At 39.4% G+C, this 26,763-nt stretch overlaps 1 protein-coding gene across 1 annotated transcript in view; it reads left to right on the forward strand.

Annotated features, from left to right (window-relative positions):
- The window catches only part of LOC145992619 (uncharacterized), a 31,374-nt gene extending 20,829 nt beyond the window's left edge, over positions 1 to 10,545 (forward strand). The window contains exon 3 of the mRNA XM_083128978.1: positions 8,750 to 10,545. Within this exon, the coding sequence (XP_082985104.1) occupies positions 8,750 to 9,093 (344 nt within the window). The 3' untranslated portion in view covers positions 9,094 to 10,545. The remainder of the gene's footprint in view (positions 1 to 8,749) is intronic.
- Positions 10,546 to 26,763: the final 16,218 nt, after the last annotated feature.

The following is a 26,763-nucleotide window of genomic DNA, read 5'->3' on the forward strand; positions in this document are numbered from 1 at the left end:
AAACTTTGAGTGGTGACACAATGTACGTGTTGCTTATACTAAACATTTCGTAGGTCAGGACGAGATATCTCGTCTTGTAATTGAAGGGTCCAAAATGCACAGAGCTTTGGATTCCACTTTAAACTGCAGATTCAGTCCCGATTAGCCCATGAAGTGAATATACATAGAATAAGTTTTAACAACTCCTGAGTGGACACCGAAACAAAAGAAAAGCACAAACAAGAACGACAAGGACCTCACCACACAGGAGGGCCTCCCTGATGCGCAGTGGTAGCGTCGCCGCCTTGTAATCAAGGGGTCCTGGGTTCGATACCCGGGGAAGGTTAAGTCTATAATAAAAGCAAGTAAGAATTCAGAATGGAAAATAAAAGATAATTCTGTCGAAATCAGTGGCGAAATTATAAAACAAGAAGAGTTTGAACTTAAACTTGAGCCAAAACCAGAGTAAGCAATGGTAATATAGCTAAACTTGGCAATAGCAATGATGACGAAAATTAGTGTATAGTCACTAATTATAGTACTCATTGTTCCATCTGCTTGCAGTTTTACCATAAATCCTGCAACAAATACTGGAGGCACATGGCACAGTGGTTCGGATCCCACTTTAAACCGTAAGTCCAGTCCCGATTAGCCTTACTGTGCATAAAGTGGACTTAAAACACAAACTCAAACAAACTCAAACTCACCACACAGGAGACGAGATGAGGCTGTGACAATTCTCGACTCGTCTCATCTCGATGTCATTCCTAGGTCAAATGAAAGGTTCCCCTTTCCCAGACATTAGAACAGGGTGCAATTTGTGATTTTATCAGAGGACGAAAACTTACTTTTACCATGGCCGTATTTAGAGGGGGGTTTCTAGGGTTCAAACCCCCCCCGAAACTTCTGACATGTTGGATTAATGGAAGTTCAGAAACCAAAATGGTAACAAATTTTTAATTTTTTTTTTCGAAGCATCACAAAAATACATGGAGACAATGTTGAAACGATCGAGCTAGAATTTTCATACATTTGGAATTCTTAAACTTGAGTGAAACAGGATTTATTCTCAGAATCATAGCCCACCCGCGAACCCACCATTATCACTTCTGCTGTCATCTTTCCAGTGTTGCTCCCGCGTCACAAGGAATATAGACTGAAGATTCCCTTATGATTGTCCCAAAATTCCCTTTCCAGCTTTGAAATTCCCTGTCCGATAAAGTCAAAAATCCCCCTTGATAGGAGTTCAAACCTAGGATCTCCAGTTTTGTAGCGCATTACGTTCGCGATTGAGGTTACAATCCATGAACCAGGCTAAGTTTTTAAAAAGAATAACTGGTTCCACACTTTTCAAAATTCCAAAAATTTAATTTTAAAGTCAAACAACAAAAACTTTATGACTAAAATTTCCATCTAACTTTTAAAGCTTTTCTCTTGAAGGTATCTAAAGTTTAATGATGAAGTATAATAATTGTGCATTTCAGTACACACTGTATGAAACGTAAAAAAAGAAAAAAAAGAAAATTGTGCTGGATATTCACTCATCTGTTGGATTGAGTAAGCCCCCTCAAGGATATAACAATAATATAATTATTATTATTAGTAGTATTATTATTATGGAATAAAATTGTTTTATTATTATGAAATTTTAATTATTATTGTGCAATTATTGTTATTATTTATATTATTTAAAATTTCTGGCGACGCCCATGGGAACAATTATGAATGAACCCCTCCCGAAATTTTTTCCTGCCTACGGCCATGACTTTTACCTAAGCATTAGCTATAGTACTTAGAATTGGACATTAATCGCTTAAAAACTAATTTTGATATCGAATGCAACACAAACACAACTCCATTTGAAGTTAAACCCTAAAGTCAAACTGGAAGAAAATTACATTATTCAAATGAATGCAAGGGATAAATGAGACTCACTGCAGGTCCTATGGTTTGCCAGTTGGCTTGTCAAGGCCACTGTGTTATCTACACTAGACTTCATTCAATTTATTGCAATTTTTCTGCATGAAAGCAATGCACTGGGGGTATAAGGAAAGTAAAAGTATGTCTAAAACTTCTAAATTATTTTTCTAATCAGTTAAGGTTAGGTTTATGACATTTCACATTCGGTTGGTAGATATTGGTAGATTTTTGATTGAATTCACAAGGTCTTTGAGCAAGATGGGAATGTTTGATTGAGTGATTTGGTTTATTTTACTTCGCATTTCTGCCACTTCTGGTTAATCGCGAAGATGAGGATGAGTGATGGTATGATGAAATTGATGAAGGGACACTCACAAATAACACCCGTGTCCAGGCCGGGATTCGAACCGGGGATCTCTGGCGTCGTAGAACGCTATGCGAGGTGAGAATGTGTTTTGGATATTCTTTGTAGATGCGAAAATCTTTAACTGTGATGCGTACATGCTTTTGCTTACATTAAAGTTCACCTTTTCACATAAACAAGGAATTGACAAGTCGCCTTAAAACATGAATGTATATGCATTTAATACTACTAAATACGAAAAGAAACCTTGGCCGGCTCTTCATATTATCAACCGAAGATTGAAAAGAGAGATAAAACAACTTTCGAGCGTTTGGCTTTCCTTGTTTGCTTTGAGATCTGAAGGATTTCGGTTTTGTATATGTAATGATAGTACTTTCAGTGCTTGAAGAACGTCGTTAGGTACAAATAATTATGTTACAAATAAATGCTTTGTCAAATGTTTTACAAATATTCCAAACTTAGACCTCTTACGAGTTGATTCGGGAACCATCTCAACTCAATATTTCTTTTTAGAAAAGTACGACACCCTATAGATGTATGAGGAAATACCGGATACATGGCTTCTAAAATGCATTGGATGTGGTACACATCTGCCATAAATTGTTTAAAGATATTTTTATGCTTAGCTATGGGACTATAAAATTAAAATGAACTGAACTGATGTGGATTCTATAAGTATGATATATTCAATAACATGGTTTCTATATCCAGTTGGTGAGAGACGATTATTCCTGGTTGGGATGGCTGAAGATAGAGGAGAGGGGGGAATCCTACTCACCCCCTTTAATCTCACCCTGCATATAAAAACCAATAGATGTATCTTTGTTCGCAATTTTCACGTTTCGAACTCCTGATATTCCGTTTCGTTAAATTCAAAATGAGCCCATGAACAAGTTCCAGAGCTTTATATTTTTCGGAATTGTTATCTGGTTAAAATCTGTTTTTAAAATGACCATAAATACTAAGGAAAACAAAGAAATAAAAATTATTTATGCCAATTTTTAATTTTAAAAAAACAACAGGAAATTCGTGTGTTGTTCTAAAATGGAATATTTCCGATGCCTTCACATTATACCTATAGGTACTACCTTTGAAGTACTATATGCGTAGTATATATATGCGCGCGCGCGCGCGTGTGTGTGTGTGTGTGTATATATATATATACAGGGTGATTCTAAAGGTATAGTACAAACGAAAACCACAGATACCTCCCATGAAATAGAGACGAAAGTTCCCCTTCCACTTTGCCGAGAGATGCCTCCGTGAGGAGCTAGACAACGCCGAAAACGTGTGAAAATGAACTTCACACCTCTGTACAGCCAGTACCAGTGAAGATAGAAAGGCGGAACAAACGAAGTCAAAAGGAACACCAAAGTCGCCCATCCGAAAAACACTAGGCGGCAGCTGCGCAACGCATGCGCATGGGGTTCCACAAAGGAAATAGGAGTGTCCCGCAAGACAAGTGAAGGGAAAGGGTAGCGATCGACAACGGTAGGGAGAAAAGAAGCTATGAAGCATGAAGTAACAATTGCACAGCGGGAAACAAACACTATGACTGAAGCAGTGCAGTCGAGAAAAGTAGTGCGGGGTTGCAGAACCACGGGAGGACGACGTAGGATGTAAAAACACACCGAGAATGCAAGCAAAGTGGTCCGTGACACTCGACAGGCAACAGACGCGTACATGGTTCGGGGCAGAAATGGCGGCGCTGGCGGTGCAGCGCAAGGGGAGTCCCCAAAACACAGTGGGGAGACACCGCAGCAAGAACAAAGGACGGTTCAACAAAAGAGAAAGAGGACCGGACGGGGAATGGTACCTGCCAAGGAGACAACAAATGCGGGACGAGGGATTCCCCGTAGCAGCACCGAGGGGATATCACACAGAGGTCGTGCGCCAGCAGGACAAACACAGGAGGTTATTGCTAATGAAAGGTGCACGTACAGATAGGACCACGTACCCCGTACTGACGTTGTAACAAACGTCGTGATGGGGCCCAATCAGCCTCTTAGAAATGAAGCCGGAGGCACATCGCTGGGTGGGAGCGGGCGAAAGGCTGCTGGAGTGTCGTACGGACCCCACCACTCCGTATGGTGGACGACACTAATGGACGAGGTCGGAATGTTTCCATCCCGATCACCAGGTCCACCGTTCCCAGACCTAACGCGGCTGCTTGCTTCCGAGCGCAACCCCAGCCGAACAACTCGAGTCCCTCCTTGGCCGCAGCCTTCCGCTCCGAAAACAAGCGTGGCCTCACACCACCGCAGCCGCACACTGCCGCGTGGGTGTGAGACCGGGCCGAGCAAGGCTGGACAGATAAACTGCGTAGGACAATCGTGTAATGAAGCTACGTGGGGGTATGCACGTCTGTTCAACTGCTGGGTTACCCCACATTGGTGTACAGAAACACCACACGATCGTACGTAGTGCTCCCCGTCGGCTCGAGCAAGACGGACGAAGTACGTGTTGTGGGTGAATGGGGCAAGAATGAAGGACGCTACATGTGTTCCACGATGACAAGGCCCCAGAGTACATGGCCCCACCTGACGGCAGTGGTCAGGTAGTGAAAAGCACAGGCACGGGTGGCTCAGGAACGTCAGCTGATTGTACCACAGCGCCGTGCGGACGTGTGGGCTGATTGGAAGTGCAGCGTCAGGGAGCGTGTCAGTGAAAGAGCCGGTGCGGTGGTGGTGTGCTTGACGTACGACAATTGAGTACGTTGTTTCGAAGCCGTTGTGACCAGTGCGTGTGTGTGCGCCACCTGTGCACTGCAGTACAGTATTCCATAATTGGCACTATCCTCACCGTACCATGGAACGCTACACATTTGTAGAACTGAGGGACATGCATTTTGTCTACGGCCTTGCAGATGGCAATGGCCGAGCAGCTGCACGCCTTTATCGCCGACGGTATCCGGAGAGGCGACAACCCGACAGCAGGTTGTTTTCGAACGTGCACCGTACCCTTGGTGAATCGGGTGTGTTACGTGCAGGCCATCATGTCGGTCACCCAAGACATGTGCGCACCGCGGCGGTCGAGGAGGACGTACTTGCTCGCGTGGACGACACACCGTCCACTAGCACCCGTAGCATTGCACGTGCAGTGGGAGTATCACAGTCGACAGTGTGGCGTGTCCTTCATGATGATCTGCTGTATCCCTATCATCCACAGCGAGTCCACGCGTTGCAGGCTGGGGATTACCCACGACGTGTGGAATTCTGTCAACGACTGTTGCAGTTTTGTACCGACGATCCCCGTTTTTTGCGCCATGTGCTTTTCACGGACGAGGCAACATTCACCCGTGAGGGCATCTTCAATTGCCGAAACAGCCGAGGCAACATTCACCCGTGAGGGCATCTTCAATTGCCGAAACAGCCATGTGTGGGATTATGAAAATCCACATGCAGCAGTCGAGGTGCACCATCAGACCCAGTTTGCAGTGAATATCTGGACAGGTATCATCGATGAACAGATTATCGGTCCATACCTGCTGCCACCACGTTTAAATGGCCGCCTCTATCGCACCTTTCTTGCATCAGTCCTTCCAGAGCTGCTAGAAGATGTACCCCTCAACGTGCGACATCGTATGTGGTTTCAATTGGATGGAGCGCCTGCACATTTTGATGGCACAGTGCGAACCCTTTTGCACCTTACCTACCCACAGCGCTGGATCGGCAGAGAGGGCCCCGTCCCCTGGCCCGCCCGTTCGCCTGACCTCACACCAATGGATTTCTTCTTGTGGGGCCATGTGAAAACACTCGTCTACGAGACCCCGGTGCCTGACAAGGAAACATTGGTAGCGCGGATACTTGCAGCATCGGCCGAGGTGTGTACCATGCCAGGGATTTTTGATAGGGTTCGCCAGAATTTCCTGCGACGCTGCAATGCCTGCATTGAATGTGGTGGTCGTCAATTTGAGCAACTTTTGTAACAACGTCAGTCCGGGGTACGACTACGTACTACGTACTATTCCTATCTGTAAGTGCACCTTTGCGTGGCAATAAACCTCCTGTGCCCGTAGTTGCTGTGTTTGTCCTGCTGGCGCACGACCTCTGTGTGACATCCCCTCGAAGCTGCTACGGGGAATCCCTCGTCCCGCATTTGTTGTCTCCTTGGCAGGTACCATTCCCCGTCCGGTCCTCTTTCACTTTTGTTGAACCGTGCTTTGTTCTTGCTGCGGTGTCTCCCCACTGTGTTTGGGGACTCCTCACGCGCAGCATGTGTTTGTTTCCCGCTGTGCAATTGTTACTTCATGCTTCATTGCTTCTTTTGTCCCTACCGTTGTCGATCGCTACCCTTTCCCTTCACTTGTCTTGCGGGACACTCCTATTTCCTTTGTGGAACCCCATGCGCATGCGTTGTGCAGCTGCCGGCTAGTGTTTTTCGGATGGGCGACTTTGGTGTTCCTTTTGACTTCGTTTGTTCCGCCTTTCTATCTTCACTGGTACTGTCTGTACAGAGGTGTGAAGTTCATTTTCACACGTTTTCGGCGTTGTCTAGTTCCTCGCGGAGGCATCTCTCGGAAAAGTGGAAGGGGAACTTTCGTCTCTATTTCATGGGAGGTATCTGTGGTTTTCGTTTGTACTATACCTTTAGAATCACCCTGTATATACACACATATATACATATATACCTATATATATATATATATATATATATATATATATATATATATATATATGAGGCTGAATTTGGTACCCCCCAAATGAAAAACGTTCCTGTGCCACTGATAACGATGGATGGAAATGAATAGATGATTATGGGCAGAAACTATCAGGACGGATTTTTACATGTATATTTGAACGCTTATTGTCCCATTGAAATGGTATTTGATATATTATATATTACAGCGTAATCACGCTCGAGCGTGGGAGATTCGATCGAATATTTTCGAGCGAAAGTGGTCCAATGCAGTACTCTAATCCATAGAATATGTGGTACGTGGATATGTGAGGAACACAAAACACCTATAGCTACTCAAAATTACCACCTCTAGCACACACGCAGTCCTTTAGTGTCTGTGGCCACGCATCACTTGCATTACGCACGATATCTACAGGGAAGTCCGCCGCTGCCTTCACAAGAGAGCTCTTCAACCTGGCCATGTTGCGGTGTCTTTTCTTGCATGCCATTTCCTGAATATGAATCACAGCCCACAATCTGTAGTTCAGAGGGTTAAGATCAGGGCTAGCAGAGGGCCAATCAGAAATGGAAATGAAGTCAGGCACAGTCGTCTGGAGCCATGCTGGATTGTCTTAGCCTTATGGGCTGGTACCGAATCCTGCTGTAAACTCCAGGCCTGACTGCGAGAGAAGGCGTTCGTGACTTCCTTGACCACACCCTCAAGAACAGTCTCTTCGTACAGCTTGGCCGATGTTTTGATGCCTAGCTCGCAGAAATGCAGCTCAGTGGTGCCATTTGATCTCACCCCCCCCCACCACACCATAACTGACACTGACCGCTCTGGACCCTTGGAGCTTTGTCGGCAGCTTCTCGTGGACTTCTTCCATATACCCTGTCGTTTTGGGCATTGAATGCCTCAACATTAAACAGTTTTTGATCGGTGAAATGGATTCGTCTGTGCCCATTTGCTGCGTATCGCGTGAGTAGGCGCTTTGCTTTGATCAACCTCTGAAGCTTTAACGCATCAGCGAGGAAATGACTTGTACGTCGTGGGTCCCAGGTCACGAGGCAACATACGAGACATGAACATTTTTGACATCTTATCTGACTGTATCCTGGCAGGATTTCGTCGCGCACACGTCGCCATTGCATTAACAAACTATGGCGTCCATACAGTTTGAGGCTGCAGTGCCCTGGGCCTGTCGTTCACAGTTCCAGTTCCAGTGTATCGCTGGAGAGTGCGATAAACGAATATCTTTGAGATTTGAAGCTTCTGGAGAAGTTTGAAAATCTCACGTGCTGCTTTCCCTGCCCTATATAGTTCAATGACAGCCACTTGATTTTCATACTCGTCCCATTCCATTCTGACCTGTATCACAATCACCTTCTCCGGTCTGCAGCTCACCACACAATGACTCAGGTCTTACAATTCCTCGTGGGCAGGTGCTGCCCTTGTGCTGAAGGTATCCAACCAGCGTCCAAAGTTGTGACAGTATTTATGATATGACTAGGTACACTGTGTAAATTTGAACCAAAGGTGCCTACGAATGGGGCTGATCAAGCCACATTGCGACATATGCTCATAAGCTGTTCCTTGTAAAACCACATTTCCATGGTAACCTAGTCCAAGGTAATATGAATAAGTATAGATTAAACAGGCGAGAATAAAATTTCCCTAATTCCTTTAATTAATTTATTAAATATACTAAGTGCATTGGTTTAAATAACGTTCATCTCATGAGTCACCTCATATACGTATAAGTTATGCACGTTTGCCGAAATAACTTCTTGTCTTTACAAAGGTTCCTGCTACTGTTGGTTTCACACTGTTCTAACATTTTGTGCAAATCTTCTTTTCTTTTGTAGGGATAAATTGCAATGGCAGGGTTTCTCCTAGATACCAGAAGCAGCGCCCTTATGGAAAATATGACAAGTACAAACTTGGAAACATAATGATATCTCCAGCAGATTTACGAAACCGTGTTCTTAATAACAGGTACAATGGTAGGGAATACAGCATAGTTGGAGCAAACTGCCAGGAATGGGTCATTTCTTTGTGTGAATCGTTAAGTTTTGAAATTGCCGAGGAAATCAGACAGCATATAACAGGCTCTGACATGGTAACGATTTTAACAGACCCTGAAATGACAATGGGTTTTGGATGTGTTTTAATTTTAGATGTGCTTGCGGAGTTACTTCATAGAACGTAACACCATTAAGCCTTGTTTCCATGATTATGAAAAACTAAATATGCTGGCCAAGGCAGTAATTTATTTTATTAAAAACATAAACTAAACGTAACGTTTCAACCTTCTAGCAAGGTCTTCTTCAGACTCTGTATCAAGTACAAATGTAACAAGATACAAAACAGGGCATTATATATACACAAACATTACTCCCTCCAGACTATTAGAAACTTGTTCTGGTGTATCTCCCTTGTCAACTGTACTTTCACCTAAAAGGCTAAACATATTTACTTCCATATAGAATGTGCCTGGACTTTTCATCTCACGCTCTATTTCCTTCATTTGTCTTCCTTCTCCTTGGTCAGCATATTTAGTTTTTCATATTCATAGAACAGCTCTGTCTGGTAAGAAAAAATGATGTGTGTAATTCCGCCAAAATCGGTTCTTCAAAATCGTCTCCGCAGTCTTCACTACTGCTTCTGACAATGGGAAATGTCTCCCTCTAAGACGTTTCTTCAAATTGGGCAAAAGAAAGAAGTCACATGAAGCTAGGTCTGGACCATAAGGAAGATGAGGAGCACACTTTGCATCGTTTTCGCCAGAAATTCAGAAACAATATTTACGATGTGCACCCGGGCATTATCGTGTTGTAGCATCAAACCTGTTGCACTAAGATATGGTCTTTTGCGTTTGATATGACCGTGAAGAATTTTTAAGTACGTCCCTACAGTAGTGTCTAGTTACAGTTGCGCGTGCAGATACGACATGCTGATAAACCATTCCTTGAATATCAAAGAATTAGATGACCATAACTTTCCCAGCGGAAGCCACGACTTTTGCTCTTTTATTGTTTGCGATGCCCGGAAATTTCCACACAGAGCTTTACTGTTTGCTCTCAGGACCAAAATCATGTAACCAAGTTTCATCTGGAGTGATTACCTTTGAAAGAAACTCCTCGTCTTCCTGTAACATCATCTTCAATTTCAACGCAGCGTATCGTTCGTCACAGTCACTTAAGTAAAATATTGCCGTAGGCGGAACTGAACCTGTTTCAACCTGCTGTCACAGGCGCACAAGTGAAGTCAAAACAATGTACCGCGTGTACATTACACATTAAGCTAACAATATAACATAAAATTTAATTTGTGCGCGAGAAATTATGTGACTAATACAATAATGATCTTTCTTTACTGAACAGCCCAGTCCAGGGTGCGAAATCCTGGGGGGACGGGGGGGATTTCCCCCACCAACAATCTTAGCCTTAATAATCCCCCACACCAAAAATTTCCGGGGGGGGAGAATTTAACAAAAGATAAGCAATTAGTTTTGACTTCAAATGATAATATCGTAAATACACAAAGTAATGTGTATGTGAATTTTGAATGCTATATCTCTCTCTCTCAAGAGATCATTAACAGATCACCAATAACAATTTGAGCACAAAAAAAGTAAAACAAGAATGCAAGACCAAAATTACTGTGAAAGCTAATTGGTTTATATTAATAGAAAGCAGTAACTGAACAAAAACTTAAACGTACTTCAACTATATTTTGTAATTTATTAACATCTTTAACCAGTTAGTAAGAACATTAGTTTGCTACTTTGTAAATGTCTGATACATAAGTAACGAATTAGTTTCTTTATATGTATTTTTAATAATAATAATGTATTTTAAATTATTTAGTTGTACATATTTTATGTTATTAAATGTAAAAATATTATAATATAAATTATGTATATATACACAAACACACACACACACACACACACACACACACACACACACACACACACACACACACACATATATATATATATATATATATATATATATATATTCTGGTGTGTGTGTTTGTAAATTAAGATCTTCTCTCCCCCCCCCATTCTTCAATGATTTGGCACCCTGGCCCAGTCTATGGAAATGTAATGTTCGGGTCGAAGTTGGGACTCTTGTCAAGAAAGTTCAGCTATCTGCAGACGAAATATAACTAGAACTTGCAATAGGTGTAGGTTCCAGTTTGGACCCAGTTCCACTCCGTGAAGATCACCATACATAATAGCCACTCCAAAAGACAACGTTAAGTAAATGGGAATATTTTAGTGATTTTCATAATAGAAAGGTACCTACTGATATAAGAAATAAACATTTGGAACTATTATATAGCCTATGTCTGGAAAAAAAAAATAATGAACAAAAAATTGTAATTTCCATTTTTCCACATTTCAATCTTGAAAATGCATATCTTCTTTCCTATTTACGTTGTATGTATATATAATTAATCTACACAAACCTTGGACTAATATGAATGCAAATTAGGTAATGTAATTTTTTGTGTTTTTGTTTATAATGCATTTACCAAAATCTTTCCTTGAATGAATTGAAAAATTGATGTCGATTTTACAAAGATAGATTATTTTCATGAAAACTGGAATTTAAATATCAAAATACAATTATTCTAATTCTTAGACTCATACATTTTTTTTTCTATTTGCGTTCAGTACTGAAGAAACTATGTAAGGTTTTATAATTTAAAAAGAAATACACTGTATGTTGAATGTAAGATAATGTACGAAGGGTACAGGGTAAAAACCTAGTAAGTCCAGTTTTATCGATTTCCTGTTGTTGATAGCATTAAATAGCACCATCAGTGTAGTTTTACATAGTGTAACTGTACAGACGAGAAACTCATAAGGTCCTGAGAAATGTGGAAGTTTAAAAATGATATACAAGGGAAGTAATGAGTCTTGAAAGTTTGCATTTTTTTCTCTTGTAAATACTGGAAAATGTGACTTATCAAGTTTGTCCCCTGGACTTTTTAAATACAGTAGTTAAGTTCATCAAGTAAAAATCTGTAATCTTTTAATGTAAAATAGTTATTTTGACTGTTATATTTGCAATTTGGTTGAATCGTTGTGATGTTGACAAGTAGAACTATGTACTTATGTGACCGTGCTAGTGCATGTATTCGTTTCTCATTCTTAACAGAAAAAACTGGGCAGATTTGTCATGCATGAAATTAAATAAAGGCGTTTACAGTTTTGCTTCAGTGTATATATTTTTCTTGAGATTATTACCAGTAGCGAATCGTCCTATGATGGTTGGAGGCCGGGCCTGTTCTAATATATTTGTGTATTACGGGTTTTATTTATCGGAATTTCACTAAACGACTTTCAACAAGGAAACTGAAATTTTTGGACTTTATTATAGTTATGGCAAATTTCCATCCCTGCCTGGTAAGAGATCTTCACATGCAGTGAGGGATTCATCTAGTTCTATAAGATTCTACGTAGTTCATGCGGGAACCTAGTTTCAGAGGGGTGCGTGCCTATAATATAGGGTGTCCAGGCTAGAGGTATACAAAAATAACTGCTTATAAAGCAAAAAATACTCCTTACATGGTCGATAGATCATCGATTCCAGATTTCAGTAGTCCACTTGTACGATCAATCGTGCTGTTGAGTCACGCATGCGCAAAAACTGCCTGGCCACCGAGATCCCCAGATTTGTCAACATTAGACTTTTTTGCATGGGGCTTGAATAAAGATGTTGTGTAGAAGAGGAATGTTCACGATTTGGGCGATTTGAGACAGCGTATCGTTGCGCTAATAACGCCTCAAATGCTGGTCAACACTTGGCACGAGTTTGAGTATCGTTTGAATATCTGTCGACACATTGGTGCACACAAGAAAGTTAATAAACTTTACAGATGCTAAACTATGTGTGTGTATTTTTGTCTACCTCTAGCCCGGACACCCTGTATACAAATGACGCCGGCGGTGCTAACTTCTGAATCACCTTCTTGTGTATTTATGCTAAGACCCCTGACCTGAACCTAACATGCCTAACCTATCAATGAAGTCAGAAGACGAAGAATGGAGCTTGACCAAGAGAGATAGTTGAGAAGCGTGTTGTCAGTTATATCTGTAGCCGGCCTCACGGTGCTTTCTACTAGGACAAATAGACATCCTGCAACGTTCATTTCAGACTATGGAAACTCATTGCGACATATCATAAGACACTGTTAAGTTAGTCTTAAGATTAAAAGACATTACGGTGTTACTGTATGACTGATATTTGTAACACTTCTCTCCCGTAACCAGGATCTAAGATAGACTGGAGATTTCACTGATGTTTACTAGTGTTTGGGCGAAAAGAAATGTAGTGCTTCTTAAAGCCACCCTGTACACTACTTTGATTTCAACTTAGAAGGATATATTTAAGTTACTTCATGCTCCTGCTCGTCTCTGAATAACCTTGGTTGATTGTTTGATTGATTGATTTGCTTTATTTTACTTCGCTATTTGTGCTACTTTTGGATAATTTGCGAAGATGGGGATGAGTGATGATATGATGAAGTTTATGAATGGACACTCACGAACATCCATGTCCAGGCCAGGATTCGAACCCGGTACCCCTGGCATCGTAGCGCGATGTGCTAACCACTCCGTCACTGGGGCCGGCGTTAATAACCTTGGAACGGAGTGGATATCATAGACTTGTAACTTGCATGATTTCTACTTGTTTAACTGAAACGCTCATTTTCTAAATTCAAATTATGTGACGCTCAAAATGTCTAATTTTTTTTTCATTCCTTCCGGACATCGGACAGGAATTTCCGGTGTTCGGAAGCAAGACACCGGACATTAGGCTAAAATGAAGGACATGTCCGGGAAAAAGAGAATGCCTGGTAACCTCGGGGCAATTACCGTTTACTAACTTGCAATGTGACATGATATTAAGCATTTTGCTTTGGGGGGGAGGGGGTGACCACCCAGTGGCGTGTTTGTCATTTCAGGAGACGGCTTTTTTGGGTATGCAAATTTGTATATGTCACCAGTCAGTAAACTAAACTATTGCGGTTCTAAGCAGTGGTTCCAACCTGGGTCAATAGATTCTGACGCGTCTGACTACCATGCTTAAGGTTCCGGGTTCGATCCCCGGCCGGTTCAAATCCGGGAACTTTTCTAACGTTGGAAGCGGCCCCGGTTCCCACCCAGCGTCGAATAACATGGGTACCTGGGGGTAAAGACGGTTAGGGGTGTGATGCTGATCACATTACCCCCACTCATGACCGGATCAAGAAAGTGTGGGGCGTTACCCCCACACCTCCTATACGCTAAGCACAGGGGAGCACTTTACCTTTTTTATATATATTTACATGTAATTACATTTACATTCTAAGAAACGCCAAACTTGTACACGAAGGCTTGGCAAAATTTCTATTGCCAAGTTCAAACTTAACAGCCATCTAACCTGCGTAAAACTTTCTTGTGAACACTTTAATATATGCATAATATGAGCATTATGTTATGAAAACTTAAGTGGGAAACAGCCTGCTGTAGGTTCGGTGAGGTTGGCGAGTTGCAGAATGGTGTCCTCCTCTAATCCACAAGGCTGCATGCTTGGTTTTTTTTTTCCTTTGCAATATTCTTCCGGACGAATCCTTGATTCATACATTTGTTTGCTTCCAGCGCGCGAATGTTTTCAACTCTTTGCCGCTGAATGTCCGAAGAGGCTTTCTCCAGCTGGTGGAATCACATCAGGATGAGATTCTACCGGCTTCCTTTAAAATCCTTTGGCGGGAGGGAGGGGAGAGGGGAAGGAAACACTGCTTCTGATGCTCAGTGATTCCATGGTCAGGGTAACCTCCTTCAGGAGAGAGTCCACCAGTCGCACACTCCACCCCAGAGTCTTTACCGTTCTCTCGGCTGGCGCCCTTTTCTGCCATTCTTCCCCGATGGCGTTTGTATCGTAGAAGCTGTGTTGTTTACGACAGGGAAATTTCTCAGGAACGGGAATTCTGGGTTCACAGATTACGTACTGAAAAGGAAAACAGGGAAATCTGAATACATTTGTAAAGCAATTCCATACTAATTTTAATTTTATATTTGCTTCTTCTGTCTTCCTCATCTCTGCTATTTGAACAGAATTTGTCAAAGGGGAAAAGCTTAAATACTGAAGATGAAGATAATTAAATAAATCAAAATTTAAACGAAAAATTCAAGAAATTACACCGACCTCCGTGGCGCAGTGGTTAGCACAGCTTCCTACGACCCAGAGCTTAAGGGTTCGAATACCGGCCTGGGCATGGGTGTTACTTGTAAATGTCCCTTCATCAATTTCATCATATCATCACTCATCGCAATAAGCCAAACGTGCCAGAAAAGCGACATAAAATAACCTAACTCAATCAATCCAACAACATGGATTATTTCACTAGCACATTCCTTTCATATTGTATGTTACAGATTCATAAATCCTGTATGGAACTGAGGTAAATTTGCAGAGAGACTTCAGGAGTGGCAAGATGAATCAAGTGTCGGAGATTACCCACTAGTTAAAACCAGCATACGCCACTGGTGCAGTTGCTTGGTATAATTCGATTGATGATATTTGCTGTATATTTAATAATGCGGGGCAGGCATTTGCTATACATTCTCAGGTAATAAATACTATTATAATTACTGCTGTAAATGATAGAATTGATCCTAATCTACGAGTACATAATATTTCATGTTGTGTAAGCATCCGGGTAGTCTGACTATCGTTGTGGTATTTCTCTTAATCCTAGAAAATGAAGTTATTGTATTATCTTTATGTTTATATATAACTCTTAATATTTATTGGATTAATTATGATTAGTGCTGCTGTTAAAATTATTGATGGTGCTAATGCTTGAATTAACAAAATTAGCTCCAACTCCAGCTATAAACATTGTTAACCCAGACAACAATAATAATATCCTACCAAAAACAGTAAATATAATTATTTCCCCAAAGCGAATTAACAAATAAACCCAAGCAGTAACCACAGTAGAAGAGTGAACCAGTGCAGAAACAGTTTATTACATCTAGTTGAGAAATTTCATTTTCTATGAGAAGACTAAAAACATCCCTGGCAGGGATAAAAATAATTAAGGTACCTGAACCCAATATGGCCTACCTAAGGTTTGCGATTGTTCATAATGGTGTACTAATGCCAACATTCAATAGAGGGAACATTTCTGAACGTTTCCTGTAAATTGGAGTAGGTTTCATAGAATGACATGGGCGGGGGAAGATTTTATTAAAAAGTAACGTTTAGGTCATATATGGTACATATGTACCCAATATGGCCTAGTAATACAGGGTGTATCATAAGTATAGAGCAAACTGACACAGTTGAAAGTACATGACAACAGAAGCAAAAAAGTCTCAGTAAACATGGATCCGCAAACGAACTGTTTTCGAGATAATTGCGAATGTGTGGTTACGAGGCGCCACTCACTTCATTGTTTGTAAATGTCGTCATTGTTGGTAAAATGCTAATAATGTGTGCAAATGTGTGGTTAGAAGCCGTCACTGATTGCATTTTGTAAACACCGAATGCTTTACTCCTTGCGCGGTCCGAGGTTTGCTTCTTGTTTACAAAACAGAACATTTCCGAGAAGTGGCATTGTAATCAAACAGGATGGATACAATCAGTACAGAGAATTGTACAATGTACATGCTTGTGACCAATTCCGAAATGAACCGGGGGTGTTTGAAAGAATTCGCAACTCATGCGGAATCGCATACAGTACTGCATCCAGATGGAAGGATGACACTTTGAACACCTCCTTTAACAGGTACGACTGTACAGTAATAGTAACGTAGAACTTACTAAAGTAGTGCTGTATTGCTTGTTAAAGTAAGTAGAATGTTCAATAAAAGCAACGAAATCTCCTGATTTTTCATACTGTATTATTGGTATTTTACCAACTAGGACGACGTTTCCAAACACTGAAATCAGGGTCGGCTTGTAAACACACATTCACACACATTATTGGGTCATCATCCAGGCCATTTCAACGAGGTCATGACACCCACCAACTCCGATTTCGATGAAATTTGGTATACACCCTTCCTTTATGGTTGAAAGAAACCCCCCTTAATGTTTTTCACTCTATCTCAAACGGTTTTCATTTTACAGCACTTTGAAATGTCATCAAATCAGTGTTGTCTGTCACTCTTGAGACCCTCGACACAAGATACCCTTGCTTACATTTTATTTCTTTTCTCCTTAACCAATCATCAGATCTCTTTGAAATTTTACACAAAGTTCAATGAAATAATGAGGATTTCAGAAAAAAATACATCAGCACTCAAAAATTTTTACAAATGCCTATAAAAAGACTAATAATGGATTTGTAGCCTAATTTTGTGGAGGGAAAACTAAGTTAAGAAAATATCAATTTTCATCATGTGGGTATGATGGAACCAAAAACTTTTGATGTTGTAAATCATTGCAAAGACATGCTCTTTCTCTACAAAAAATAAAATATTTGGTTTTTTTATTCCTTCTAACGAAAATTTTACGTTTCTTGGAAATTGCCTAAAATTACAGGGTCAATCCGTACCAAATGGTCCAGCACTGGTCGCTCGACCATTTTAAAACAATTTTATTTGTTTTTCGTTGTAATCCCTGTACAAGTGTTGTTCAAAATAGGCATTATTTTTCTAAAACTAGACTTCGTTTGAAAATGGCGGAAATTTTTGTTTCATGACTTGCAACATTTCTGGCCTATGCAGACAGTTTCAAAAATTATGATAACTCAGCTAAGAAATATTATAGAAATCTGGGGTAAAAAACATTGTTTTCAGTACATTTCAGGCTACATTTTATGTTCCATATCTTTTTTCACCACATCCAATGCAAATGGCTGAAATTTAGGGTCAAAACTGACTGACATTCAATTTGAAGGGAAATCAATGTATAGGATATTTTTTTTAGTAGGTAAGCAATGAAATATCAGAGCTATAATTTATTTTAGAGGAAACATATACATCCAAAATTTTAGCAGAAAATATTTGAGCTCTGTTACTGGTTTCCGCATTGAGTTAAAGCTCTTTGAAATTGCTCATTTTTCTCAAAATTTGGGCCCCAAATATATGTCTGGTTGGTAAGGTCTTCCCAATGGCATAATGGTTACGTCGACGGTTTGTAATCAAGGGGTCCCGGGTTCGATACCCAGTGGAGGCACATACTGGTTCGGATCCCACTTTAAATAAACTGTAGGTCCAGTCTCGATTAGCCTTCCGTGCATAAAGTTGACTTAAAACAGAAATCAAATCAATATCTGGTTTGGAAACTAATAAAATTTTATATTTACTTCATAAAGATGTACCTGTTAAAAATTTCGAGATTGATATTACATGATAACAAAGTTACAACAGGGGGAAGTTTGGCAAAAACAGACACATTTACGTTATTAGTTACAATTATAATTATTTACTTTTAATGAACTATCATGAATTACAATTATTGTACGTATTAATTAATTGCAACATACGAATGGCATAGTAAGCCCGTTAGTAGCTATTATCAAGGAAAGGTATGTACGGCTGTGTGTCAAATATTTTCTGCTGAAACTTTGGATGTATATGTTTTCTCTAAAAAAAATTATAGCTCTGATATTTCATTGCTTACCTACTAAAAAAATATCCTATACATTGATTTCCCTTCAAAATTGAATATCAGTCAGTTTTGACCATAAATTTCAGCCATTTGCATTGGATGTGGTGAAAAAAGATACGGAACATAAAATGTAGCCTGAAATGTACTGAAAACAATGTTTTTTACCCCAGATTTCTATAATATTTCTTAGCTGAGTTATCATAATTTTTGAAACTGTCTGCATAGGCCAGAAATGTTGCAAGTCATGAAACAAAAATTTCCGCCATTTTCAAACGAAGTCTAGTTTTAGAAAAATAATGCCTATTTTGAACAACACTTGTACAGGGATTACAACGAAAAACAAATAAAATTGTTTTAAAATGGTCGAGCGACCAGTGCTGGACCATTTGGTACGGATTGACCCTGTAATTTTAGGCAATTTCCAAGAAACGTAAAATTTTCGTTAGAAGAAATAAAAAAAAACACAAATTTTATTTTTTGTAGAGAAAGAGCATGTCTTTGCAATGATTTCCAACATCAAAAGTTTTTGGTTCCATCATACCCACATGATGAAAATTGAGATTTTCTTAACCTAGTTTTCCCACCACAAAATTAGGCTACAAATCCAATATTAGTCTTTTTATAGGCATTTGTAAAATTTTTTGAGTGCTGATGTATTTTTTTCTGAAATCCTCATTATTTCATTGAACTTTGTGTAAAATTTCAAAGAGATCTGATGATTGGTTAAGGAGAAAAGAAATAAAATGTAAGCAAGGGTATCTTGTGTCGAGGGTCTCAAGAGTGACAGACAACACTGATTTGATGACATTTCAAAGTGCTGTAAAATGAAAACCGTTTGAGATAGAGTGAAAAACATTAAGGGGGGTTTCTTTCAACCATAAAGGAAGGGTGTATACTAAATTTCATCGAAATCAGAGTTGGTGGGTGACAAAATCTTAGTTTTTTGCGTTGATTTGGTGTGGAATGACCCTAATTAGCATTTTACCAAATAGGACGACGTTTACAAACAATGAAGTCAGTGTCGGTTTGTAATCACACAATCGCGATTATCTCGAAAACGGCTCATTTGCGGTTTACTGATACTTTTTTGCTTCTATATTGTGTACTTTCAACTGTGTCAGTTTGCGCTATTACTTATGATGCACCCTGTATATCTTGTTCTTTCACATCAAAAAATACAACAGAAATTGTAAAGAAAGTACCACAATGTTATTTTTATAGGTAGATAAGTAAATTGATACACATACGTTTTATTTACATGATATAATGAGATTACACAAATAAATAACATCATTTACAAACCAATAAACAAGGAAGTGACATGTCATAACTTGTCACCAGAAGACCATGGATTACACATCATAGTGGGGACCTAATGAAAGATCCTTCATCATCTTTAGTGACTCTCACACAATCTACGTGAACATAAAAGTAACAAATGTTACATTTGCAAATTTCCTTCACTATATATTCCTATGTAGGCCATATTGAGTCTACTTTACATATTGTTGTTTCGTTATAAACAAGACTTCAGATAAAATTGTAAACTAAGCACATTGTTGTAAAGTAGAAATTGTGAGCTATCATTATAATATGGCCTAGATTCTAGATTTACAAATAACTAAGAGAAAAGTAGGGGGGAAACACCTAAAAAGTGTTCAACTCTATACTATGTCCTCCCAGGAGTCTGTGAGCAAATGGTGATTGCTTGATTGATTTTGGTTTATTTTACTTTTATTTCCTGTCACTTTTGGCTAATCGTGGAGATGAGGATGAGTGATGATATGATGAAATTGATGAAGGAATACTAACAACTGACTGGGGCAAGGCAGTTTACTGATTCCTCTCCTGGAATAAGGAAAAATAGCCTACTTATTCTCCTCTTCTATTTCTAACTTTCCTTCCCATTTTTTTCGGTTTTGGGCTTTGCTTCCTCTTCTGATAATTTCTATACTTTCCTTCCCATTACCTATTCCATTTTCTTCTTTACTCTCTCTCTCTGAATTAAGTTTTCCTTTTCACCTTCTCCCCTCTGTATTGCTTCTCTCTCTTTCTGCGTTTCTATGTTTTCTCTCTTACATTCCCTTCTTTCTTTCTCTTCCCTGCTTCCTTATCTTTCATCTTCTATCTCACATATTTCTTTCTCTATCAATCTCGTTGTTTCTAATGATGTACTAATGGAAAAATTCAAAAGATGGAACATTTCTGGACGTTTACTGTAAATTGGAGTCTGTTCCATATAATAACATGGGTGCGGGGAACATGGCTTCTTTTCATCTCTACATTTCTTTCATTCTCTCTGTTTTTGTGTGTGTCACTACTTCCTTACTAATCTTTCCTTCTCATTTACTCTTCCTTTCTTCTTTCTTTGTATCTTTCTTTTCCCTCTCTCTTTGCTTGCTTTCCCTTGACTCTATTTCTATTCCTAACTTTCTCTCTTCCTGTTTCTTTGTCTCTCTCTCTGTCTAGTTTTTTCTTTCTTTCTCTTAATTAATATTTTTGCTTCTTTGTCTATCTTTCCATTTCTGTTTTGTTTCATCCTTATTTATCTTTCTTTCTCTTTTTTTTATTCTTTTCCTGTCTGAAGATTCTTTATTTCGCTTTATGTCTCTAATTTCTTTCCTTTCTCTCGTTTTATAGTTCCCATTGTGTCTACAGAATAGCACAGTGCACACATATCTCAATACAGTAGCAGCTATTGGGTGCCAAAAATGCAGGGGCCAGAATTATAATATACTATTATAATATGCTATTAAGGCCATAGTGCGGGGGCGTAAGAAAGAAAGGTAGCTGGGTGTGTGCGTGTGGAGGGGGGTGAGAGAGAGAGGGGGGGGCACTGACTCAATATATGTGTGCAAAGAAGAAAGATAAATATTCCAAAATATTTGAACTGAAGAAATTAACGTTAAAAACTTTAAAGGATAAAACTAGTGAAGGGTAAATTTGTGTTCATATTATTGATTCGATTACAGACTTGTATTTGGTTAATGAAAGATTAAAGTCTACATTTTGATTGTTGTTACAATATGGTTATACATGACATTCATCCTATAGTATAAAGGCAGATGCATAAGATTGCTGCTTCGCAACTTCCAGATATCAGCATTGAATTGAATTTGAGAAATTACATGCTTTTCTACCACTTTTGGCTATTCGCGGAAATTATAAAGAAATGTTAGTTGAGTCTAATACTAATATGCGTCGTCACAGAGACAATATCTACATGGGTGTGTGCAAAAATCAAAATAAACAAATGGTATGTAATGAAGTAGGATATACCTATTATGTCTTGATTAAAACATACAAACCGATTATACACAGTGGAAGATTTAGGTCCTAGGTATAGTTACTACTTAATTGTTATGAGGCAGTTATGCTTTATGAATGAGGCGAGTTTACTTCCATAATGCGCAAGTGCCATAAGACTAAATAAATAAATATTTCTGATAAACTCGCTGCAACGAAACTATTATCTCATCTTCATTTTCCAGTTTGATTGGTAGTCATGCAACAGAACAAACGTAAACTAAATGAGTCTCTCGGCTATAAAGATCAAAATAACAGTGATTCACTGTTAAAAGGGTCATGCGTCTCTTTGGCCTTCTGTACAGATTCACTGAAATCCAAAACCAATCCATTAGCATATTTTTCAAATCCTATATCTTCCCTATTCTTGAATACTGTTCCCCAATCTGGTCCATGGCTTCTAAAACTAATCTTTCTAGTAAAATATGTGTTGAATTTGGGTTTTCTGTATCTGGTGGGCAGGAGGCGAGGCAATATAATATCATTTTGAAATCAGCATATGTCACAAAGGGATGTCGTTCTAATGCTGAAAAATTAAATTTTATTGTTTCGGATGGAATCAAACGTTGCTGCAGCATATCGATAACAATTGTTCACGTGCTCCTCTAATTGTTATTTACATGTCTTTTTGCCTCTTGGGCCTCCCCGATGATGCAGTGGTAGCGTCGCCGCCTTGTAATCAAGGGGTCCCAGGTTCGATACCTGGTGGAGGCACATAGTGGTTCGGATCCCACATTTAACTGTAGGTACAGTCCCGATTAGCCAGCCTTGCCAGAGTGGCTACAAACAAGCAGAAATGAAATTCCCTGACTTTTCCAGGTTTTCCAGGACAAAATTTACATTTTTCCCTGACAATTACAAACTAAACTAAATCGATGTTTTTGCAAATGGAAATAATAAACTCATACAAATCCAGGTATGGTTTTGTTAAGTACCAATATTATCTTCTATGAAATTGACTTAATTTCTCTATTCTCTATGATTTGAATTCAAACTGCAAAATAGTGAATTTGGAAAATTATTACATTTCACAAGCTAGGGAAGGATTACGGAATTTTGTCAAACGCAGTAAGTTTAAAATGGAATACTTGATTATTTTAAAGTTACGACTAAATGAGATAAGAGTGAAGAGTGATTGATTAAGAAATACAATTTGTAATTTATCAGTCTCCTTATACATTCTCGATATTATATGTTGGTATTTCCACTGAGGTTTGGAACCCTCTGCTTGCAAGAACCATGAGTGCGGACTCATATTTCAATGCATAAAGCTACTTTCTCTTCTCTGTAAAGCAAACAACATAACTCTTGCATATAAGTGAAACAATTGAATCGAACAAAATAAAGTGTCATATTTCCTTACATTATCAATGGGATTTCTGCTTCAGTACAGTATATCCAAGTGAAGTACTGTGAAACTGACAACATGCAGTTATACCATTAATGCTGACGAAAAGTATATGTAGGTATTAGAAATTTAACGCAAGGAATTTATAGAATTGCATTGTATAGGTACCTGATTTAGCTAACCACACATTAAAACAGGAAAACACTAATAATAAAAGCTTCTGAAAGTTCATATACGAGGGACATCCTGAAAAAAGCTCCAATGGTGCCTATACGCAGCACTAGTGGTCGGAGAGCGACACACACACATGCAGGCAGGAAGAAGTGGCATGTAGCTGTAATCTGGTACAGTTGCAATGCAGCCGTTTTAGGACAGTTCTAGGTTAAAGACTACAGCTCTCATACAGTCTCCCACCGACTGCGATTTAGACTGCACGCTCGGAATTTGGCACAGAGCCACCAGCAATCGTGTGCGGTGTGCAGACCGGACGTCGTGAGTGATAGTATGGTCAGACGATGGTGCAGACAATTCACGGAAGGCCAATCGAATGTGCACAACCCCATACAGCTGAGTACAGCCCTTTGCATCACTTCAGGTGAGATATCTTGGACCACTCCCTGTACAGCCCTGGCCTGGAATGTACCGACTTTCATCTCTTTGTTTAACTGAAGAGGTTTCTGGCAGGGCAAGGATTTGACACCTACACTGCGGTAGAGATAGTTCCAGTCTTTGTTGTCAGACACATATACCACGGGCATACAAAATTTAGTGCCATGCTACGACAAATGCCAGAACAACGGTGGTGATTTTGCCGAAAATTAGGTTAATACTCACTGTTACTAAAGCAATAAATTACAACTGATATTCATGTTTAATTTATGTCTAATCGGTAGGGACTTTGATATTTTGTTATTCCTTTTTCAAATTGGTGTATTTTCTTATTTTTTATTTTTTACTATACGGTGTTATTTTCCCCAAAATTCACATTTTCATTTTAGCGCATTTTCTGGCAAATATCTGAAATTATACCTTCATGGTGTTTTTAAACTACTGTTTCAAATTGTAAGTCACATCGCTTATGCCTCTTCGTGAGAGTTTGATATATTGAAAGTTACTTTGGGAAAGTTATTTTCCTTTTTTAGATAATGGAATTTTCCCCGTATATACTGATGGGTGCATAATGACCATAAGTGGCGACGCACCCAAAAAATTAAAAGCAATCAATCTCATGTGCCAATGGCAAAAATTGGCATTATCTTTTTTTGACTTGTTAGTGTTACGTTTCTCAAAATTCGCGTTTATGTTTAGAACATTTATCTGCCAAATATACCGAAAATTAATACTCCATTGTGATTTTAAACTTTTATTTTAAATTGTAGGTCACATGGTCTACGTATTTTCGTGACAGTTCGATATGTTGGAACAGATTTTTGAGGAAGTAAAAGTAAAGTGCTCCCCTGCACTTTTCCATGAAGGTGTATAGGGGTGTGGAGTTAGGGCCCCACACTTTCTTGATCACGGCTGAAGGTGGGAGTGATGTGATCAGCACCACGCTCCTGGCTACCTTTATCCCTCAAAGTATCCTCAAGGTACCAGCTTCATATGATGCTGGGTGGGTGCCGGAGCAGTTTGAATAGGTGGAAAACATCCCGGTTCTCCCCCGCAGGGGATCGACCCAGGATCTCTTGCATAGTAGTCAGACGCCCTAACGACTGAGCTCCATTATTATTCGTCCGACAAATGCCGATGGTGGCACTTAGCTTTGTAATTCAAAACATATCTCGTGCGACAAATACGAAGATGTGGCTCCCGTGTGACGGTACATACGCACTCGATCTCCTGTTAGAACCCTGCCACTTTGCTCTGTGATGCAAATGGTTTTGATATAATTTGAAAAAATCGTGGGAAATACATGATTTAATGTGGCTGTCGGAATTATTCCATTTACGTATAACTCTATAGTTTACTCTTGAGTAAAATGTTGGAAAACTTGCATGTTCTATGTACACAAACATGGCCTAGAAAAGACAAGAATGTTGGATTTCATGGCATTTTTTGTTGTTTTAGGACATTTCTTTAAAAAAAAATCGCTAAAAACGGCAACAATTGGCATTTTATGCCAAATTCGCATTATTTCGATATTTCGAACGGGCGAAAAATGTGTTCAGACATCACTGCACATTCCTAAACATAACTTCGAAGCAATTACCATGTTTCAAGGTTTTGGCGTTTGCGAAAAATCAATGTCCCTACTAATCGGAAATTACTTTCTGGTTACCCCTCGTATAAACAGTAGATGAAAAGTGAAAATTTAGCAGGGCTGGCAGAGAAAAGTCAATTCTTGAAGCAAGTGATTTGCTTTTATGATTGAATGATTCAAGTAAATATGATATTAAAATATTTACGTATTTATTATTAGTATTTTATTCCATAATATTGGACATTAACCTTACTCAGTGAGAGATTAATGACAATCTCTCACGAGTTTAAACAGACAGGACAGAGAGTGGCGTTAATTTCATTGCAATACTAGTGTTGCAGTAAATTTGAGGTTGGGAGCATGCACTTGCCAATTTTTATAACGTTCACCAATGCAGATTTATGTTTCACTTTTTCGTGATAGAATTCAATATATATCTTTGATTCCTTTTGATATCTAAGAATAGTGCAATGTAATTGTAAACGTATGTTAACTTGTGTGAAACCAGTAATACGTCAGGATGATGAAAGAAAACCTTCGTAAGCACTGCTACATTAAATAAGGTGAAGTGAGCCAGAAGAGTAATAAAATTCCAGCAGCATATTTGCAGACTAAAACTCTTCTTGTTTATGCATGCGATATTTGTTGGATGTTGCAGTCCATGCAATTTCTGTCGCATGTTGTAGTGAGATACTTTGTCGGGTGGCGATATCCGACAAAAATCGTGTGTATCAATGGAACCTATTTGTTTCCATGTTCCTTCTGTTTGCTCAACAAAATGCCTTACTACGACGTCCGACAACTATCGGACGGCGCCACCTGCTCTTATCCCCTCCATCTGTTGACAAGTCCCCTTACTACTCCCATACGGACAAGAAAAAATGATAATTTAATGCGTTTTCCACGTAATATTTAGAAGCTTAACCTTTACTCCCCCGATGATACCATATGGTATCATCAGAGTAATGTCGTACTGGCCCGATGATACCATATGGTATCATGGTGCTGATTACGAAATGAATGTGCTTTTTGGACCTTCATACTCTTATGTTTGGGTGGAAACTCTGACACAGGTCTGGAGCAAGCCTGGGAAATTCATATTGATGACCAACCTCCCCCCTCTCCGCAACATATCCATGCCACATTTCCGAACAGAGTTTCACATTTTGGCTCATTATTTAACTTGTATGGCACCCAGGAACATGAAACATGTTTCAATCTCTTGAGAAATGTCCTTTCTTTAAAAATAATACTAAAGTTCACGCCTTCTTCCCAAATAGCGGGAGAAGAGGGGCAAACTCCAGATTTTTATGTTGTTTTTTTTTCATTGAAATTCAGTGGTCGCGCCCCCAAACATCCTTCCTCGGTTCAGCGTTCTGAATTGTGCACGGTTGCATGCTATGA

The sequence above is a fragment of the Lepisma saccharinum genome, chromosome 9 (assembly GCF_977018435.1).
Source record: "Lepisma saccharinum chromosome 9, izLepSacc3.1, whole genome shotgun sequence".
Classification (NCBI taxonomy): Eukaryota; Metazoa; Arthropoda; class Insecta; order Zygentoma; family Lepismatidae; genus Lepisma; species Lepisma saccharinum.